The following is a 21744-nucleotide window of genomic DNA, read 5'->3' as shown; positions in this document are numbered from 1 at the left end:
GCTTAATTCTCTGCAGGGGGCTATCATCCACCAACAGCCCTTATCGCAACTATTCATTTCAAATCTGGGGGGAGAAAGAGATATGGGGCCCAATCCCAGAGGGTGAGATTATTGGGTGATGAAGGTTTACAACATTTTGCCCATGAGTCAGTCTCTTTCCAAGGCTTCACCTAGTGTATTCATGCTTGCTGTTTATTTCTGGATTGGTGTAAGGGAGATTCCCCCACCCCAATTGTGTTTTATGCTTCAGGAGATAGACATATATATATATACACACACATGTATATATACAGTTGCAAGAAAATTGCATGTAAGGAACCGTGCAATGGAAGTATCATTTTCTTGGTGAGACCAGTTCTGGCAGCTGGTACATGAAACTAGTACACAGAATCAGCTAACTGTTGTGGCTAAAAGCACAAGGAAGTATGGTAGAAATATGAAAGCATGGGGCTTGTTTTCCTCATTGCTAGGCTCCAGTCCTTCAAATTTTCCAAAGTCATGACACTGTGAGTTGCCCACATAGAAGAATTTGCAGGATTTGAGATTTAATGAGGCCCACCCAATTTAACTATAACATTGTAATCCTAGTATTAATTCAAGGATTAGAAACGAAACTGTAGGACTGGCTTAATAGTCTTGTTAAGTCAAAGCCAGAATAAGCTGAAAGAAGGCCTTTCAGTAAAACTTTCAAATATCAAGCAAAGCTAAATCCATAAATTAAAATAGGATGGAAAATCCAGTGAAATATTTGCTATTATATATAATGTAGGTCATAATTGTGTGTTGATACACATCATGCTTAATATGATTAAATTCTGGTATAGATCACCCTTAAAGTTATATATTACATAAGAATTTAAAATTAAAATCCTGCTTGAGTTTTTGTATCATGTCTTTGCTTGAGGAATTCAGCAGATTGAACCAAGTTTCAAACTTCCTGAGACTAAGGTACTAGCTGATTTTTTTTTCAACAGTCCTTTTAAAGTAAGACCCCCTGTTCAGAACAAGAAACACTAGAAGCACCTACTTAATTTATATTTCCTGTGATTTTCTTCTTTTCTTGGTCTGTGATTTAATAAGAAATTCTGTCTCAAAGCTATTCTTTTCCTTCTACTTTGACCCTGAAGAAAAGTCATGAAACTTTATAACATCATATTTGGTGATTACTATGTGTTTACTTCTGTTTAAGCCACATGGTTAGGACAAAACATCAGGGAGAAAACAAGAATAATGGATTCATGTGTGCGAAAAGAAAAAAAAGCCTGCTAATACTTTTAGTACACGCATCTTGGAAAAATGTGTGTGCTTTTACAGTCATACTGGGGTCACAGAACAGCTGGAACTATATGACAAAAATATCTTGCATCATGCACTTATCTACTATTGGGCTCAAAATTTAAGTGATAGAATTATGCAGTTTTTCATTTCATCCGTGTGAAATTTTTCAGAATGTTATAGGGGTCTTCTATTAAATAGTCTGATGGCTTTCATCTCAAAGGGAGGAAGAGTTAGCACTAGTCACAGTGATCTTTATTTTAATTGAAGTTGGATCAGTATAGACTGTTGACAGAATGAAGGAAAAAAATAATGTTTTATTGCCAACGGGAGTAAAGGAGCAGTGATCAACACTGGAGAATACAACCTGGATGAAAAATATTGCAGTGTGACAAAGGTCTTCAAGTTTTCAAGTGTAGTTATGATTCTAACTGAGTCAAAAATACTAGAAAGGTAATGAAAATTCCTTGGTGTAAAAAAAATAATGCCTTGTCTCTTGACCCTGACAGATATTTGCATGACATGGAATTCTTGTGGGCTTAATAAGATCAGAAAACTATAAATACGCTGCTAGTTTTTGCATGACTGATTTTTGCATTGATGCAGCAATATAGGCCACAAAATAATATGTGATCTGAACATTTTTTTTTTAAATATTGAATTACATAGTGCTATAAACATTTGGTGCAGAAATATACCTAAGAACAGAGGTACGAAATCTTTATAGTTCTACAAGGGACTGTCTAACTATTTCAGATTTGCTGAACTATGACATTTTAAATATGCTGCTTGCATCATTACACAATTAACACGCTTCCTCCATGACAGCGCTGTATGTTCAAAGCATAAGCAAAGTGCATAAAAACAGTTTCTTGTGCTGTTCACAATATTGGAATCAGGGTTTATCTGACAGTGTTTCAAATTGATCATTCACTCCAATGGCTTCATAAATGCTCATATTCCCTGATGTTTTCAACTTCTTCACTCACAGTTATGCAAATGTGTTGTAGGCATTACAATAAAACCATCTTTTTATAAGGAAAAATTATCTATAAGGTATTACTACAATCCTGATTAATTCAGGAATTTAATCAAGTTATACTTCAGTTGTGTTTTTCTCATTCATTTATTCCTGAACTGAAACATTGCATTAGGTGGACAATTGAAACTTGGATATTGTTTTTCAGGAAAATCAAATGTCAACAATCTCTGGGTACTTAACAGAAAAAAAAAAAAGCTAACTATACAGCTAAACCTAGATTATACTAATGCCAAAATATTATAATGCCAAAATCCCCAGGAAATAAAATACTGTAATGCCAAACTTTGTAGAAGTGTTTCTAAAAGAAATTTAACTGTTACTGCAGGGAGCAAGTTTCCATTCTCAGAAACAGGTTTATGAGCCACACTTCAGATTTGCTATGTGTTTGATAAGCAACTGGCCACAAGATGTTTTTAATGAATAAAAGATTTTTCTGCCTCCTGCCCTCCCTAACAACAAAAGCCACTAAGGGTTGCATGGGAGAAGATCTATCAAGAAGCATAGGACTTTCTCTGATATTTTCCATTGCATTGTGAGAGACAAGGCAGAGAAGAATGGTCTGCACTGGGAGGAGAGGAATAGCTGTTTGTGCAGTGTTATGGAAGGATCCAGACCTTCCAAATTGGGGTTTTGGAGGAAAGAGCTGCCACGCTCCTGGCTGCAGGAGTCACTGTGGAGGCTGGAGGGCTGCTCTTTCTTCCCCTGCCCACCTCAGTGGTGCTTCCAGCTTCTTCCTGGAAGTGCGTCTTCTCGCTTTGTTCTGACCAGACATGGGCAGGTACATGCAACAAAAGTGAAAAGAAAGCATTTACCTTTTGTAATGCATTATATGTCTGAATGCTTTCCCATTCCCACTTAGTGCAAATGCCAGAGTAATAGCTGTGACTCGGATGTAAGTTCTTAAGCCTAAAACCCTGTCTTTACTTCCTCCATCCACTTTCATGTTTGGTGAAAGGCAACTGTGAGTCAACGTCAAAATATCCATTTTGACCTAATCTGCTGAGAAGTATTTTCCTTAGCTCTATTTGACATCAGTGTCAAGGCTTGCTAGCATTTTATTCGGTTTGGTTTCAAGTTGTATGTCACTGGCATCATCTATTAAACTCTTCACTTTATATAAGAGTTACCTAAAGTAGTACATTTGGTTTCAGATCAACATTATCACTGAAATCAAAGCACACAACAGATCACGTAATAAAAACAGACATCTAAAACAAAAAAAAAATATTGGAACTGTTCTTTATAATGCCATTGGAATGGCAGATTAGAGAGACCAATATTGTTGTAACTTCATTCCGAATATGTCCACCATCTCTTCACAAGTTGTATATAAAGAAGCTAATGCTGAAAGCACAATGCCACAATTTGGCTATCAGACTCTAAATGATACATGAGGCTTGACACATGCCTAAAATGTATCTCTCTGTTATTTGATGTTTCCTAGGGCAGAAATCAGTAAAATCTGGTTCGTAAAGTACTGGTAAAGGAAAAGTAAGAAATGCAGGTTGTCGGACAGAAAATGAAATAGCTACATACATATAGGATCTGTGCACTTCAGTACCCATATTTTGTTCAATAAAGTTGACAAAAGTGGTCTGCAAGGGTACCGCTCCTACCTTCCAGCACAGTCTGCACACACTGATGAATCTGACACAAAGGTAGTTACAAGAATAGCTCAGACATCATGGCTGACATTTTACCAAAATCTGGGGACGAAGTTCTCCATCTGGCATGGTGTGTTTACAGCCTGGAACCCATGTCTTAGTCCCATGTTTTGGTGTGGTTAGTGCTCTAAATGGTTTCCAATACCAGTGCTAATTGTGGATTTCCGTGTATGGTGGGTGCAGTGATCATCTGTTTTCTGTACAGGACTTTGTGTGATATCCAGGAAAATCTTTTAAAAAGTTAATAACCTCTGTTGGCAATACCTCATCACAGTGGAGGACATGCCTTGCAACTGTGCTGTAAACATAAATTCCATAGGTTCTGCCATATTGTTCTCCAGACTAGAGCGGGATTAAGCTAGTGCCAGAGTTCAGTGAATTAGAGTAAACCACGGTTTGTTGACGATTGCTGTCCCATGATAATGGTTTCTCAGAAAGTCTGTGCTGAGTGTTGTAGTCATTTCAGCCCTCTGGGGATGTCTGCTGTGCACTAGAGCTTTGGAGTCTTAATGTGATTCAAGCAGTGTGTTTTCTGTCTCTTTCCCACGCCTGTCTCTGGTGTCTGTTCATATACCTAAAGACTTTCTCTTTTTTTTAACCAGAACTGGACATAAAAGGTGAAGGAACTACAAAATTGCTTTCATGTTGACAGGTTCATCATGCCAGATTTCCCATAAAAAGAAGCTATATTAATAAATGTTGTGACTCTTGAAAATTTTGGCCAGTTTTTCTTTCTTAGTGAAAGAGATTGATGCAAGTCCTCTGTGCTAACTTTGGACTGTTACAATGCCCTGTCTTGTGAACTAGTCATCTATAATGACTGCTCCCACATTCTTCTGTCCCCTTCCATCCCAATAGTGATCACTTGATTTGGCAGCAGTTTGCAATTTTATATAATGAATTAAGAAAATCTTCACAAAATGGTCTCTTTATGAGGCTGTTAACAGAGACATTTGGAAAAATAGGCATGAAACTTGCATTATTAGTGAAAAAAAGGGGGAGAAAAGATATGCCTATTTGGGGGAATCATCTACTATAGGCAAGTTTCTTTCAATTTATGCTTGGAATTCCAATGTAATTTTGTATCTCACCAGTTTCTAGTTACTTCTTAATGTGTTAAATATTTTGGTCTGCCCTTACGTATTCTGAAATGTATCTTTTGCAGTTTCTTTCCTTGCAGAAATCTCTGTCCTGCTACTTCTGCAGTGAAGATCTAGTACTCTACACAGTTGTACTTTAAGACAGAAATGAGAAACTTGGACAGGCAGTCCCAGTTTATGTCTAACCAGCTTAAATATCTCAAAAAATGTCACATTAGTCCAGCACATCTCATAGCAAACTTATGGGCCTGGCTTTGTTTTGTCTTTAAAATGCAGGCCATATAAATAAATTTCCACTGGAGAATTAAAAAACGTAAGTATCAACCTGAAATATTTCCATAATATTTTATCCCTCCTTCATATGAGATGTTGGTATATCAGATTGGGCTACATACAAAGAATAGGCACATTTAGAATTTTCTCTGAGCCTGTAAAAAACTACAGCCATGAAGACTTGACAGAAAGAATACGTTTCCAGGTCTCTATTGGTTGCAGCTGAAGTCAACTTAAAATTATTAGTCCAAAGAGATAATAAGTTTTAGACTGCCTTCTTAAATCTTCCTACCTGATTTGAAACTGGTTTAATTTTTTCTAAGTTAATAATGCAAATTCCACTTGACCCTATCTGCTTAATGATGTGACATAATCAGAAATCATAACATGTTTCATGCCAATGTATGCAACTTGGGCACTATGATTATCAGCAGTGCTGTTAGTTTATTCCATATCAAACAACTGACCTTATCAGGTCTGAATAATAAGCGCTCATATATTCAAAATCACATAGTTCCAAAATGCCAACAAAAAACAGAATTAAGAATTTCCCCTTATGACACAGAAAACCTAAGCATCACAGCTACACCAGACTGTGCTGCCAGGGTGAGAGATGCTTCCCCCTGGACTTTTGTCCTGTGTCTGTTTGGTGACAGTGTTTGTGCAGGGAGCTGGGGTGGCTGTTCCTTCTGCCAGGAGCCCAACTGGTACTCCCTCTTGCTGTGCCAAGCAAAACAGAAGAGGGGAGTTATCAACAGGACAATGTGGAGGAGGCAGCATCGTGCTTGCACTTGGTTTGGTGAATGAAGGTGGTTTCAAACGGGATGACACATAGGAGGTACTTAGATGCAAGGAGTCTCCATGAGAAGAGAAGGGACAAGTCGGTGAAGAAGCACAGATGAGTGTAGAGAGGGAAAAGGATGTTGCCCTGCCCAAAAGAAACATCCTCTGGTGTTTTGCCTTCTGGGTGTTTCAGTGGGCAGACTGAATTTTTCCTTTCTTCAGCTATGGGAGGCTTCCCTTCTTTTGCGTCTGAGAAAATGATGAGTTTGGCTCAGCAGAAGAGGGAGACAAAAGAGCTGATCAGCAGTGTTGTCTCATCTCTTATAACTGGCTCTTCTCTTGTTCCATTTCTCCAAAACAGTGTCTGGAGGAAGGCTAGAGGGTGGTAAAACCAGGACCTCAACCAAGGCATTCTAGCAAAGGATGCCTGTGGGGCTGCATTACGCAGGGGGCTCAAGAGGGACTTGTGAATAACTGCAGGGCTGGAAAATGACATGAAATGTGAACAGTGGCGTATAATTGGTCCATTTGAATGTTTAGGCTTGGGGAACATCTGCAATCCCCATTCCTTCAGGCCCTTTCATACAATTATGTACACTTTAATTTTCATTGCTTCATCAACTCAGCACCTACACAGTGGCTAGTAAAACCACCTCATTCTAATGAGAGATCAGACAATGTTATACATTCGTGGGGTAGAGTGAGCACTTTAGAAATCAAGTAGTTCAGACCAAAACTAGATTCAGTGCAAAACTCCTACATGTGCATTTTAACCTCACAATTTTTTATTAGAGAGCAATGAGATCTGTCTTATTGTGAAGGTTATTTTCTTTCCTTAATTTGAGGAGTCAGGAATAATTTTACACTTTTTTAGAAGCCAAAACCAAGTTGACTGGTTTAAAAGATAAATAGTCTGCCCGCGCTGAATGGCAGAAAAATATTTCCTGTATATTCTACTTTCTAGTTATGTATGTGCACCTATAGACTTCTGTAATACCATGTTTCATTATGATTGGCTAAGCTACATTTGACATAAATTAGAACTTCATATAGGCGTACTGCTGTTCTGTCAGATTTTGATTAAAACAGCTTGATTTTTATGGCAGTTCTTTACAATTAGTATTATAAATTCTTTACTACGCTGGAGTGAAATATTGGGGTTATGCTAGATACCTCTGTGAAATCATTACCACAGTGGTCAGCTGTGGTGGTCAAGAAAACCAAATCGATTTTTTATAGGAATTATTAGGAAAGGAATAGATACCAAAACAGTGAACGTCTGCTTGTCACAATAACAATCTGTAGTTCACCTTGGGCGCACAGTTCTGGTTCTTCCCAGAAGGAAGGATAAAATTAACTGGAAATGTTTGGAGAAGGGCAGCAAGGATGATAAAAGGTAACAAATGGTTTCTGTGTGTGGAAATACTTGGTAAATGGTTAATCTGGGAAAAAAAAATATTAAGAATGTATCTTGAAAACCATGACTAGTATGAAGAGGATGGACAGGAACTGACTGTTCACTGCTTCTCAGTAATAAATATCATGGGAAAGTATGAGAAGTCACATTCAAAAGAAACAGAAGGAACTGATTCCCCCTCCAGCAGGGAGAAGGATGATAAGGATGCTGAAAGTTTGCATGAAATCGTCAGGCAAGTTTGTGGAGGAAAGCCCATGGAGGGTTACAGAACATGTAGAAATCACAGCAATGCAGAAAGTCCGTGAGCAGAAAATAGTTGCTAGCTGGGAAACTATTAGGAAAAAGCGTTACATACATTTGACATGTTTTCCCTTTTCTCTAGCACCTATTTATGGCACTTGTAGAGAGACAGGGTAGTGGGCTAGATGAACCCATCATCTGGTCAAGTAGGGCTTTCTTGCTCAAAAAGGTTTATTTACTTATTCAAACAACTTTAACCTCACAGCAGATTTGGTGAAATCATAAATATTTCTCTAAAGAAACATCATGAATGAAGTCAATAGGCTTAATTCTTTCCTTTATATGCCAGTACCCATAAGAAGGAAATAGGGGAACTTTTTGAAATTGTTCTTTACAATATATCCTTCAGTTTAATAAGTTTTTCTTTAAAATTTTCCCCTTCACTTCTACTGATCTTGAGGGGGTCTGTAGGAGCCTGGATGTCTACACCAATTCTTGGATCTAATTGTTCTCCCTGGTTCTTTTTGAAATGTCTGTTAATCTTTCCAGTTAATTTATCAATAGCATGGATAATAATGACTGGTCACATGTGCTTGGTCTATATAATGTTCTGAAAATATATAAAGCATAAATACAAATTTGCATAGCAGCGTTAACAGAGACATAAAATTTTCATTTCCATTACCTTGCAGTAAGAAAAATGTCAGATATAATGCTTAAAATCATAAAGTATTGAGTGAAAAGTTCCTGATTTTTTTTAAATTACTCTATTTCTTCTATGTACAGTATAAAATTTACATCTAGTAAACAATGCTAACAGATAAATTCTGAAACATACTGTAGTAATAAATGACTGCATTCTATGCCCTCCTACTCTGTAGTGAATACAGCTTGATTTTCAAGACAATTCAACATTGTTCTTGGGACAACTCTGATGATAAAGTGGTTGGGAAATCAGTTAGAAAAGAACAAAATGTACAGAAGTACAGGTCTAATGGGTAAAGGCCTGATGGCCAGTCTCTAAGATGCTACTGGTAATAAACGTCTGTTAGAAAATGAAACATTTTGGGATAGTCTAATGATCCCTACCTTAATGTCCAGAGAGGTCAATTCCTAATGCTTCAAGCAAGACATAAAAGTGCTTATAATGCTTATAACTGGGCAATGGTGAAAGGAAGGGTAGAAATTTGGCTTGAGCACACCTAGTAATTAAGGTTATATTGAAGCATTGCCATCCTTTGTACTAATCTAGCTATAGAAGTTTGCGGATACAGGGTCTTTACTCAGAGACAGTGGGATTTGCAAAAGTGCCCATTTGATTAAGGCACACTAATCGCATCAGCTTGCAATAGCACTGATGCAGTTCAGTCACCAGATGCTCCTGCAAATCCTAGCTGTAATTTGCTTCAGTAATACTCCATTGCCTGTCCAGCTTCTCTGCCCCACTGCAAGGTAAGAAAGGCTTTTTAACAACACCTCTCTTGCCCAATGAAACCTGTCTTATAACCTGGTTACTTGTTGGAGATAAATAAAGTTGGGAAGCAGAGGGTTAGAACTGCCTCAGTCCTGCTCTGCCACTGAAATTGCAGGTTTCTACAGTTGTCACTCTTGGTGCTCTTTTTAAAATAATGTTTATTCAGAGGTCAGCAGTTAAGCATCCCAGCTATATAACATGTTAAAGTTTTACAGATTTTATCTTCCTGAAAAAATTCTGTTCTTGATTAATTTCTTATATTTGCTGTCCTCTTTTAGGAGTCAGTACTGCTAACTGCTGTTTGAGAGTTTGTTTCATTAACAGTGAGCTGGGTTGAAAATTTAAATAATGTGTATGTTTGTAACATTAAATGTGCAGCATTCACCTCTGAAAGCGCTATTTTGCAGTTGCACAATGTTGAAAAAAAACAGCTCTCTGCTTATTTGCTGTTTCTTATTACTCCTCAAAATACAGAAGTGTCTATGGTACTGGTAATTTCATTGCCAGAGACGTATAACATTAACGCATCTTTAAATGAACTATGGAAAAGACAGTTATAAATTCCTGTAGCATCAGTGGTATATGCCAACTCTACCTAAGTCTCTATCTATAAAACATCCTTCACTCTACCACCAGGTAACATATGTGAATGAGTATAACTGTTGTTGCTTGTGTTGATTTCTTAAGATGAAAGGTGTGGCTTCTGCCCCAGGTTACTTTGCAAGCTGAAACCTGAATGCAGGAGCAATCTCCAGAATCTTGTCAAGGCCAAGTACTGAAGTTTCACTTCAAAGTCAGATTTGGATTTTTACTCAATTATCTCAATCATGTGAAATCTTTCCTTTCCTCCCCTCGCTCTTTCTCCACCCTCTCAACCAAACCAAATTCCCTTGTGTTAAAATGCCAGCAGACTTTTCCTGCCGACTCCCCAGTCATATACTTTACCTCATTGAGCTGTTTACCAGCTGCTCTCTTGACCCTGCAACTTTCTCTACCTTTGCTGTTCACCACAGACCACCTTTGGTCTGTTCCTGTGCTAAAGAGATCTCAAGATGTGCACATAGCCTCTGTTGCTCTGAACTGTGTGGTAGAGAAATCTCACAGGTCGTAGCTTTGCTGGAACAGAGTGTGTATATATATGCATACAGAGTGTGCATATGTACATACTTCATATATACTTTACATACAAAACACATGTATGTATTTTACACAAAGAACTCAGGGAACTAAGAGAGAAAAAAATATCTCATGGATTAGCCAGTCTAGCAGATGCTTCTCAACATGTGTATAAGAAGTTTAGAACTTGATGCATATGCTCAGCCTTGCCCATCCTGGGCCCATCAAAGCTAATCTACATGCAGAATAGTTTAGTGCTTGTGTATTCATCAGTGCCAAGGGTGGACAGAATGTTTTCCATGCATTAGATGCAGGCTTATTGAAAAGTAAAGGAGGGTATGCATGCATATGTAGGAGTAGAGAGAAATTCATCCAAACTTGGCAGGGGGGAGGAAGAGTAAAAGTATTTTATACTTGGTAAACGCTTGAAGTAAGTAATTGAACACATATAATTGCTATGTACTAAAAAAATCTTGTGTTGTTCACATCAAAAGGTTGTTCCTCAGTGTTGATATCAAGAGGGTACAGTAAAGAAGTAGTCCCCAAATTTGTAAACATTCAAGTTGTGTTTTATGTTACTAACTTTTAATTAAGCTGAAAACAATGCAGCTTCTTGTCTGTGAAAGACAAAGGTTTATGTTTATGACTTTCTGAAAAGTTACATTCACTACAGTACAGCAACTGTGGTGAGAAAGAGTGAAAAACCCCAGCTTCTCTGGAAAAGTGCCATTGTTGATTAATTGCAATATATTTCAACTGTGTATAGATTTCTCACAGTTAACCAATAAACACACTGGTTTCATTCTTCGGAGACTAACAATCTCTCTTGTGTGCTCAGGTTCATTCCAGTTTAGTACACTGTTTCTTTTGAAGGATTTGTTTTCCGGGGTTGAACTTAAGAACTCAGAGCACCCTATCACACTTTCACAAGCTCTCTCTCTAACGAGGAAAGAAGAGGGAGGAAAAAAAAGCTCGTCAAGGCTTGTGCCAGTTAAATCCACGCTCTCAGGGGATTTGTTTTTCTTTTGGCGTCAGATTAGATGTTCAAACCAAGCGGTGTTGTGGGGCTGCGGGTGAGTGTCCACCGAACCCTTAATGAGGCTAATCCCACAGCAGCATATTCCAAGCAGCTAATGGGTGCAAGGGCTTCGCTGACTCTCACATCTCTGCGCTGCGGATGGACCGAGTGCCTTGTTCGGGGGGCGGTCGCAAACGTGTTATTAGTGATGACCAGCAGCAGGGAAACATGGACAGCAGAGTTTGCTCCGGGACAGACTAAAACGCCAAGTTTGATGCTCAGGTAAAGAAGAAGGAGAAAAAATGTTCTTGGTGGGATTTTGCAGCTAGCCTGATAAAGAGAGAGACTTAACCTGGAAATCTAAGCTATGAGTAAATTAAATCCAAGTATAAGTATGGCATGTACTTTAGGAATTCACTGTGGACTTCACATTGTCTTATGAATTAATACTGAAGGAGTATTTATGAAATAAGAGAAAGAGAAGATAAGCTTCTTGCTCTATTATTCCTGAAAATACTTTGCTATACTTTTCTAAACTTTTTACTACTTTATTAATTCACATTATAAAGAAGAGTTTAATGCAGACTGTTTTGTTATGAATGTGTTGATTTCCTCAAGTTATTCTAATTTTGTTATGAAGACTCTATGGCAAGTAACATAATTTATTATAACTCTGAACCCTGTATCATCTCTGTCACAGAAGGATAACTGGCACAGGGCAGTGAAAACAGATGTTTTTACTTTGGAAGGACAAGGAATTATGAAATGAGTAAATAGTGTATTGTGACATTATGACTCTGCTGGGTAGGATAGTATATTGTTTGAGATCTAAAAGCTGGGAAGTCTTTTTTCCTGATGTGAATAAAGAACTTTTTAAATCAGACTATTATTTTTGCAATATTACATTTGAAGAAGTATGATGAAAATTCAAATGCAAATTTTTATATTTAACACAGCTGGGTTTCTTTTCTACTTGCAAAGACAGTATGAAAAAGAGTAGGAAAACAAATTTTAAATGTCAGTTTCTTGGTTTTTGAAAGCCTGTTTGTATACCTAAGGAAAAATTTTTCAGTGAAGTACTTGTTCTGGCACCTTTTTCTATTGGATCTTGAGGTTTAGAGAAATTGAATTAGTGGCCATCTTCAGAAAATACACATTAGGTCTATGTAGTAAGTGAATTCACCAAGGTAAATTGTTTGCAGAAGAGTATGCAAAATTTATGAAATGTAATGGATATTTTTAGGGAGTCTTGGCAACATGAATGATAATCATATGCTATGTAAGCTCTGGAATAGGAGCTGGTTTTGGATGCCAGGAAGAAAAGTTGGCTTATAAAATCTTTTCATGCTTTCTAGAGAAGATAAAGGGTATTGCAGGCATGTATTTAGTGGTAAAGCAAGCAAGCATGAAGATAAAACTGGCATTATTCTATAAGTGCTCCTTTTTTGTCAAAAATTTACTATAAGTATATACAACAAAGGGGATTTATAAATCTGCAGCTTCGTATCAGTGTGCGTCTTCTTAAGGCAATATGGAAAGCTTGTGCACTATTGGAGGTTGAAGGGGAGAAATTTCAAGCATGTGAGGTCCGTAATGTAATTTCAAATGTTAGCATTGCAATACATGAATAATAATGGTAACTTCCTTTCTTTCTCTACAAAACTCAACAAAAAGAAAAACCCTAATTTTCCTACCTACTATAGCTTCAAAAGTACTGCAGTAAAAGGATTGAATGAAGTTTGTAAAGTTCACTCTGGATGCCTTGACAGTTCTAGAAAGTTAGTTTATAAAAAGCCTTTCTTTGCCTGAAAAGACTACTAAATTGAGAAATTATTCAATGATGCACTAGACTTCTAAGCTGATTTGACTGTATAATATACAATGTTGTGATGATGATGGTTATTATTATTATTATTATTATTATTATTATTATTATTATTGCCTGTATCATAGGCTTGTAAGCATTTAGAATTGATAATATATTAGAACTTCAAGGTAGTCCATCCTATGTAAAGTAAAACTTTTTTTTTAGATTTTTCAGAATTTGTATTTAACTGTCCTTTGCTTAAACATGAAACAAACCTTGACCCACATTCTGTAATATATCAACTGTTTGCTACAGTAAGTACAGTACAGTAAGTACTTACTACAGTAAGTAAAAGTAATAATGCTTTTAATAGACTTTTCTTTTTCCTGACTGTAAAAGTCATGTTAGGGTGTCTGCCACTTCTACAAAATATGAAGTCTAGCAGATTTTTCAAATGACAATGCAAGTAGAGCAAAGATAAAATATTGTAACATGAGTGACCACTAGATCCAATAAGTTATTATCTTCTGTGAAAAAGGCAAAATAATAACTTTTTATGTACTGAGACTGATAAGTAATGAATGTAGCTAGAAATTCTTATTATGGTATTTTATGCTAGTAACATTCATTGACTCCAAGAAATTTCCACAGTTCACAATGATTTTCAAAAGTCCCAGAAACACAGCTTTCTGGGATTAAACATGAAAAACAGGATGCAGACTGAGTTGACGAAAAGCTAACATTAGATAGTTAGTAAGGTAACATTAGTTAGTAAAGTTAATACTTAGATAGGTTACTATCTAACCTCACATAGTAAGAGGTAACTTTAGTCAGTTAGGTAATGTTATAAAGGCAATTTCGTATTTTCTCTTTTTATAGATGTAAGATGCTCAGATTTCCTTTCAGTTATCTAAAGCTCATTTTGCATTATTTAACTCTCAGGTAACTTTGTCATAGTTCATAGTTTATTGTTCTGTCTATGCTGTGCAATTACATAGGTAATTTTAATATTTAAATACATTTTATAAAATCTTTCTGTTTGAAATGAATTTTTAAAGGAAAGTTTCAACTCGTCTTATTAAATGAAAAAATTGAATTCTTTCTGGGGGAGTCTTTTAGTGAGGTTCCTGGAATTCATATTATATGGAGTAAGGACTGTGTAGATAATTAAAAGAATTTCAGAGCTCTGAAAGTCTCGTTTGTTGTTTTTTTCCTTTGCTACCCATCTATCTTTCTTTTAAAAAAGATCTCTTGTGTATCTGAAAATTAAGACTACGCTGATGGAAGTTACTTGTTTTCCTGTGAATACGTGGGGGAAGATCTTGAATGTTATGAACAGGCATAGCTTCATTGAACTCAGTCAGTTTTAGAGGTTACATCAGCAAGTGATCTGACTCTTAATGTATCAGAGTTTTTTGTGTCTCGTTTCAGAAACAGATCTTCCTTTTTTTTTTTTTTTCCGGTAAGATGCCCACATATGAAACTGTATTTTCTGGCTCCATGTTAAACAGCACTCTCAGTACTTATATTAAAAATTGCATTGGAATCACGGTGTTATAAGTTTTATGGTGAGAATTTTTTCTAGTTTCTGAGATTATTTTTCTTTAATTAGAGCTGACTTAGTTGTATCACTAAAATGGAAATAGATTTTTTTAAAGTGTTTTTAATGAATGGGTGTGTTTTTTCTCTCTATGCAGAAAGCTTTAGAGTTTGAATTAATTCTTCTCCGGTGATTCCTGCTATGAGAATACAGGTGACAGCATCAAAGTCATCTGGCTAGTGAATATGAAAGTAATCTTAAGAGCTTGTGTTGGGTGCTTAGCTGTAGAAGGAAACCATAGTTCTAATGCAAAATGTTTGCTCTTTGCAAAATGTGCACTGCGTATCTGCAAAGTCAGTGAAGTTTTCTTTTGTGTTTGAAGTTTCTCTTCAGTTGTACTGTAAGTTGTGTTTAATAAGCAAACAGAGCTCATGGCATTTCCTTTCTCTTTTTTAGGCACAGAAATCATGGATAGAAAGAGCATTTTACAAGAGAGAATGTGTTCATATCATACCCAGCACCAAAGACCCCCATAGGTAATTGCATACTACTTGTATGAAAAATGAAAGTCAATTACAAGAAAATGTCTATATATATGTGTGCATACATATGTATATGGATATAAATAGTTTGTAAAGACTTATTTGATCAGAAGGTGGTTGAATTATATCTGGAGTGGTGGATTCCTATAGGCACTATTTGTTTACAATTAAAAACTTACTTCATCAAAAAAAAAAGATAAATCAAAAGTGGATCAGCATCGATGTTTAAGTTCGTTATCTCTTTAGTTCAATATTCAGTGCCTTGAATATTTACCTAAACTGGATGCATGATATACAATACTGTCAAAAGAAAATAATTGCAGTGAACTACCAATTTAAAATATGTGCTAGTCCATGCAAAAGCTGATTATTTAGCCTGATGTCAACTGAAGACAGTAGAAAATGTTCTTTAAGTTCATTTTGTACATATTTAGAACAAAGCATGATTTTCTTAAAATACAGGAGAGTCCAAAGTAAACAAGATCATAGAAAGAAAAGGTAATATCTGTACTGTGTTGCTTCCACAAGTAGAGGCTTCAGATAGCAGGAAACTGGTCAGCAGAGTTGAAAAGGGTTTTTTTTGGAAGATTTGTAGGCCATTTAGGATTGTTCCTCTGTTTGGTTTATGTATGCACATGACTCAAGTTTTCCATTTGTTTAATGTCATAGGTGTTGCTGTGGACGTCTAATAGGACAACATGTTGGACTGACTCCAAGCATCTCCGTTATTCAGAATGAGAAAAATGAAAGCAGGCTCACTCGCAATGACATCCAGTCGGAGAAGTGGTCCATCAGCAAGCACACGCAGCTCAGCCCGACGGATGCTTTTGGAACCATTGAGTTCCAAGGAGGAGGCCACTCCAATAAAGCTATGGTAACCATGTTTTTCTCTTAGATAAATAATGCTGCTAGCTCAAAAAAGGCATTCACAAAGAATGAACAACATTCTTTCTTAACTTCATTTTAAAGTATTATTTAGTGTAAGACCGTAACATATGTTTTTATGTATCATGTCCCAAAGAATTGGTGAACATAATTAACTGTAAAAGCTGGAGTGCAGTGTAAGAGGGGCTACCTTTATGAAGACTGAAGACATGCTAAAGTGCTGCTATCTCAATTTTCTTCCAGTGGCTAGCTGTCCCTCTTTTTCTGAATAACTTTAGAATTCAACTATGGTGTCCAATTGCTGAGTGTGGGTGCAGGGCTGACAAATTTGAAATATACCAACTTTCTTTTAATATTCCTCCAGACATATATCGGAGGATAGACCAGTTAGACTTATTGGTTCATCATTCAATGAAACAAGAGGCCCAGTGAGTGGGTGTCTAAGCTAGGAACTGGGAAATCCCTATTCTGCTACAGATTTCCTTGAGCAAGTCACTTAACCATAATACAATGCTATGGAGCAATACCAAAGTATATTAATCCAAAGGCATTGCTCCACTAAGTTGGAGAGATGTTTCCAGCACGCACACTAACCCATGCATATATTTCTTCTATGTGGCATTACATGAAAGGAAGAATCTCTCTGGCTCTATCTAAACTGCAGAACCTGGGACTTTGGGAATGAAAGATGAGTATGTACCTAGCACATTGCAGCCAAGACACTGCTTTGGGCAGCAGTGAGGGCAGAATGAGGACTCCTGGGTGCTCTGCAGAATAACCTGCCCAGCAACCCAGTACCATCTTCTTTGCCTGAATTCTTCCCAACAGGTTTCTCAGATCTGTCATGATACTAGATGGATTAGAGACAATGAAGAGCTCAGGTACTATGCTAGCAAGAGCCAGATATTTTCCTCAGATGGATACATAGGTGCTGGAGATGGTATGATTACTTGAGAGGATGGTTCCGTTCACCCAGATGGATGTCTTCTTTTGGCAAAACCCAGAAGACGCTGTTGCACCAAGAAACCGATAGAAAATTAGGTCATTTCTCCGAGAGTATCACAGATGCCTTGTGTTCAGTTGATAACCAATCACCTAAAAATCTGCAAGACCATTGCTGGAGAGAGACTCTGATTCAGTAAATAACATTTGTTTGGTGTGAATAAATTGACACCTCCCTCAGCACTGAAATGAACCAAACCATGCTGTTGGTATTTTCACAAGGAGTGGGAACAAATCAGAATGCTTTTCAGCAAAATTGAGAAAGATTCAAGAGATATAGTAACCATCATGCTATTAACCGTATATGGATATTTTGCATTAAATCTGTCTTTATGAGAAAGGGTAATCACTACAGCTTTTTGACTGATGTTCTTGGAGATCCCTATAAAGCAATAAATGGCCCTGCCCAGACAAGAGGTAATCTTGGGCAGCCCAAGAAATGATGAAGGGTTTAAGGAAGCTGTTGATACCAATTTCTTTAAAGGAGTTCTGGTATTTGTTGGTGTTCTAGTGTGTTGGCACAGTGCCATAAGAGAACAGGAGATGCTCCAAGGTATATGCTGTGTGCTCAAAGAAATGCACTTGAAGTGGAACTGTGGAGATAAAATTAGAAGTCAAGATGAAGGAAAGAAAAATCCTGTCACAGAGTGCAGTCAGGAATGAAATCATGAAGGGTTTAGAAAAAAGAAGACAAAAAGGGGTTAAAAATCTGAGAGAACTAAATAACAAGTGAAAAATTAGGGATGAATACAGACAAAACATTTATTGCTGGAAAAGTTCTGGATTTGTTTTGACAGTACTAGAATCGGGAAGGTAGTTGTATCTGCCATCTATTTGTAGTCATTAAACCCCACCCAAAACATGGGAACAACCAAATTCTTCATGAATTAAATAAGTCTATAAAAGCTCCAGAAATTCAATCATCCCACTAGTGGGAAAAGTGCTTCAAATTAAACAATTCACTAAGTATCTCTTTAATGGGTGTCCTGCTTTGTTACCACCAATGAGAAAAACATCTTTCATATGACCAAAACACAAATAAGGAAGTTTGCATAACCAGTAATTGTGCATTTTTTTAAATGGAAACAAAATTAAGAGCTTTGTTATACTATGGTGTGTTTTTCACTGAAAACAGTATGAAGGTGTCCTCATGGTCATATTTCCAGCCCCAAATGTTTTTTTATGGTTTGTTTGTTGTTTGTTCTTTTCTAAAAATATGCTGCTTAGTTATTTTATAGCTACTGGATGTGAAATATCACTATAGCATACAAGCTGATTTTTGCTGACAGTCATGGTAGGTTAATATCATGCCTATTGGCTAATAGAATAACCCTATAAAGCAGCAAGATATAACAAGCTGACCAACATCAAGGAAAGCCTCAGTGGAAAAATTGGGCATAAAATTCACCACCTGTTCCTTACTTTATAAAATTGAAATGGATGCCCACTCATGAATATTATTAAGCAGGGGAAACACAGAATGGAGTAGTATTATCTGGGTCTGTGCTAACAGCAAAATGGGTAAATTTTTCTGAATCAGGCTACAAGGAATGAGATGGGGTTTATTAATGGAAACCATAACCTTAGATTTATAATTGGGGAAACTGGTAGTTAATTAATGGAACAGATTAGTGCATATAAGACTGACAGATAATTATTTCCTCCATTGGAAGTAACATAATTAGATTTTAATAATATATATACAAATTTGCTAGTAAATGTACGTATACTTTGCATGTATATTTGCAAGTTACAAATGCAGTGATATAATATTATATCAGTTGCCACCAGACAATTAACAGTGGCATCTTTAGCTGTGGAAATGAAAATTACACTGAAATTATAATAGAACATGTGGATTTGGAAAAAAACAGAAAAGATTATGTAGGTTTACGCATTGCCAATAGAACTGACTGTGCCATTAATTTCATTTCCATAGCTACATAGAATAAAAATTCTCTAACAGCATGAATTTGCTAATACCATTGAGTTGTTAAAGTATCTTCAGTGGGTCTACACTAAACTACTTAAATCAATAATATGAATAGCTGAAGGTGCAGCAGATTGTATAGAAACATATAGCCAAGATTAGAACAGATAGGTTAACAAGATCAGTTACTAAAGAGGCCTTTTTTTCAGTCTTCATGTAACCACAGATGATCCTGCACCACTGTGGTTTTCAGATCTCTATCTATCATGTTTTCTTTACAAGCGGCTCATCTCATTAATGTTTAAGAAACACATTTAACAGTTTTGCTGTTCACATTTACATTGTTTTTATGGCAGCTTTTCAATTTTGACAACTGTAAAAAGAAATACGTAAACTTTATTAAGAGCTTTTGCAATAAATCAGTGGATTAAAAAAGGTAGGAAAATTAATAAAATGTGATCTGTTTATATCAGTTGGCTCTTAGTAGTTTAAGAAATAACATGGATGAGTTCATGTAACTATATACTGGCAATTTATTACCCTAACTATAAGAGCAATTATGAAACTAATGTGAGGGATTCCATTCCAATTATGAGCAATATTCTGAACAATTTCAAAATAGATTCTTGTCATTAGTGGACCAATTAAGCCACTCTTGCTGTGATGCATTTTGCACTGAACTCATGACCAAACTAAACCAATATTTTTAATTTACTATCTGCCTTTCCGCACACTAAAAAAAGCCCTTAACATTCTTTCATTAATTGGTGTGCCTGGATTCCATATCAACCTTTTTTAAAAGACAGTTCTTCACAGAACTGAAATGGCTTTGATCATGGTTTTTCAAGCTTAGGTGGAAGATGGCTGTTTGAAAAGCTTTAGTGAATTAAATACATTCCTCCTAATTGAATGCATCCAATGATACATTTAATATGCACAATAAAAAGCTAACATGTTTGCAGCTGTAGATGAAATAAAGTTTACTTCAGTGTTTTAAGCTTACCGTTTCTTATGGTGCGTGGAAACACGAAAGAACATCAGTAGAATTCCAATGTACACAACCAGTTTCTTAGACTTTCTAAAATTCAGATCCTCAAATCATACTTTATTGAGGATATTTGTAAATCAGCCATATAAAAAGGTATCTTTCTGCTTTTAAAATATATTGAGTTTTATCAAAACTATGTAAAAAGGATCTTAAAAGCCATCAGTGCTTTTGAGGGAAAAGAGACTTAATCCTGTAATTTGCATAAACCATGAAAAAGGCAGCAAACATTGTTTTTTTTATAGTAAATTAATACTTAAAGAACATTTACAGAATTTAAAAGATGGTGTCCTACATGGAGAAGAAGGGGAAATAACACAGAACAACATCTATTCAAAGCCCATTAAAATCAATGAGTGTCCTTCCACTGTTTAACAGAACTGGGATGATGCGTTAAGATGTTAAGAAGAATAATAACTTATAAGGAACCAGTCCAGTTTCAGTCTAAGTGACAGTTTTTCTGTTGAATTTAGTGAGAATTATATCAGGCCTATTTTGTATGTGAAAATCACACTTTGAGGGAACCAGTCTTTAGCTTGAAGAAGTGTCTGCAGTGACGGAATATTATTTAAGGTAGGTGAAATAGCCACCCAGTACCTGCATGCATCAAAGAGAAATAAAGGAGCAACTTTAGACTGAAGATCACAAAATGTTCTCTGAAGAGATTTTATTTGAAGACATACAACAAAATTCTGAATCTTTCTATTTTATTCACTGAGACTCTCATCTGCAGTCATTCACCACATACTTTAATGAGACAGCTTTGCTTGAGTAACAGAGTAGTAATTTTACCACTTAGGAACTTTGACTTTTGCCCTAGGAGATTGGAGTCCAACTTGCAAGCATCTGGTTGTTTGACTGATGATGGGCACAGTTATTTTTCAGGAAACCACATGATAAAAAGGTGAAACAACTATTGGTGTCAAATGGCACCCTTGCTGACTACTTCTGTGCTAGTTTAGGGATCAGGTGGGCATGACAGCTTGAACCTGATGATTTACCATTTCACAGTGTTATGCTGATGTCAGTCAGGTCAGTCCGTAGGTTTTTTGGTTCAAAACTGTACTTTTGCTTCCTATCTTGCCCTGCTCTGCTGACAGATAACAACTGAAGTCTTGCATCCTATCCATACACCACTCCATAAAGAAGGGATTAAATAATTTGCCATTAGAACTGATCATTTCTACAGCTGACAGATACACCAGACATAGAATTTCAGGGTAACAGAGCAGTGGTTTAGCTTAGATTTACATTTAAATTTTAAATCTGCCTCTGGAGGCTATAGCGAAAGAATTCAGGAATAGCAGAAATACTCATTAAGATTCTAAACAAAAACTGAAAGGGCTGAATATTCTGCTACAAGATTGAAAGAAATGAATTTTTAATATGGACAAAAATGGCCTTATAAGTGTTTATTCATAATTTAATGCATACTTTGAAAGTGATGACAAAAGAATTCTCTTGTACTTACTAGTTAACATGTTAAGTAATGGCAAAAGAGTAATCCCAAGCATATCAAACTGAAAATGGCCTCTGTAAGAGCAAAAATGAATCAGACAGTCATAAAAATTAAGGTCTATGCACAGAAGAA

At 36.3% G+C, this 21744-nt stretch overlaps 1 protein-coding gene across 13 annotated transcripts in view; it reads left to right on the top strand.

Moving 5' to 3' along the window:
* Window positions 1–21744, top strand: part of TRPM3 (transient receptor potential cation channel subfamily M member 3) — a 468388-nt gene that overhangs the window by 304354 nt on the left and 142290 nt on the right. For all 13 annotated transcript variants that reach the window (XM_030003866.1, XM_030003862.1, XM_030003868.1 and 10 more), the window contains exons 2-3: window positions 15206–15285; window positions 15961–16165. In XM_030003866.1, the coding sequence (XP_029859726.1) occupies window positions 15206–15285; window positions 15961–16165 (285 nt within the window). The remainder of the gene's footprint in view (window positions 1–15205; window positions 15286–15960; window positions 16166–21744) is intronic.

The sequence above is a fragment of the Aquila chrysaetos genome, chromosome Z (genome assembly GCF_900496995.4).
Source record: "Aquila chrysaetos chrysaetos chromosome Z, bAquChr1.4, whole genome shotgun sequence".
Taxonomy (NCBI): domain Eukaryota; kingdom Metazoa; phylum Chordata; class Aves; order Accipitriformes; family Accipitridae; genus Aquila; species Aquila chrysaetos.
Note: the sequence above shows the minus strand (reverse complement) of the source record. Positions and strands in the feature narration are given on the sequence as shown.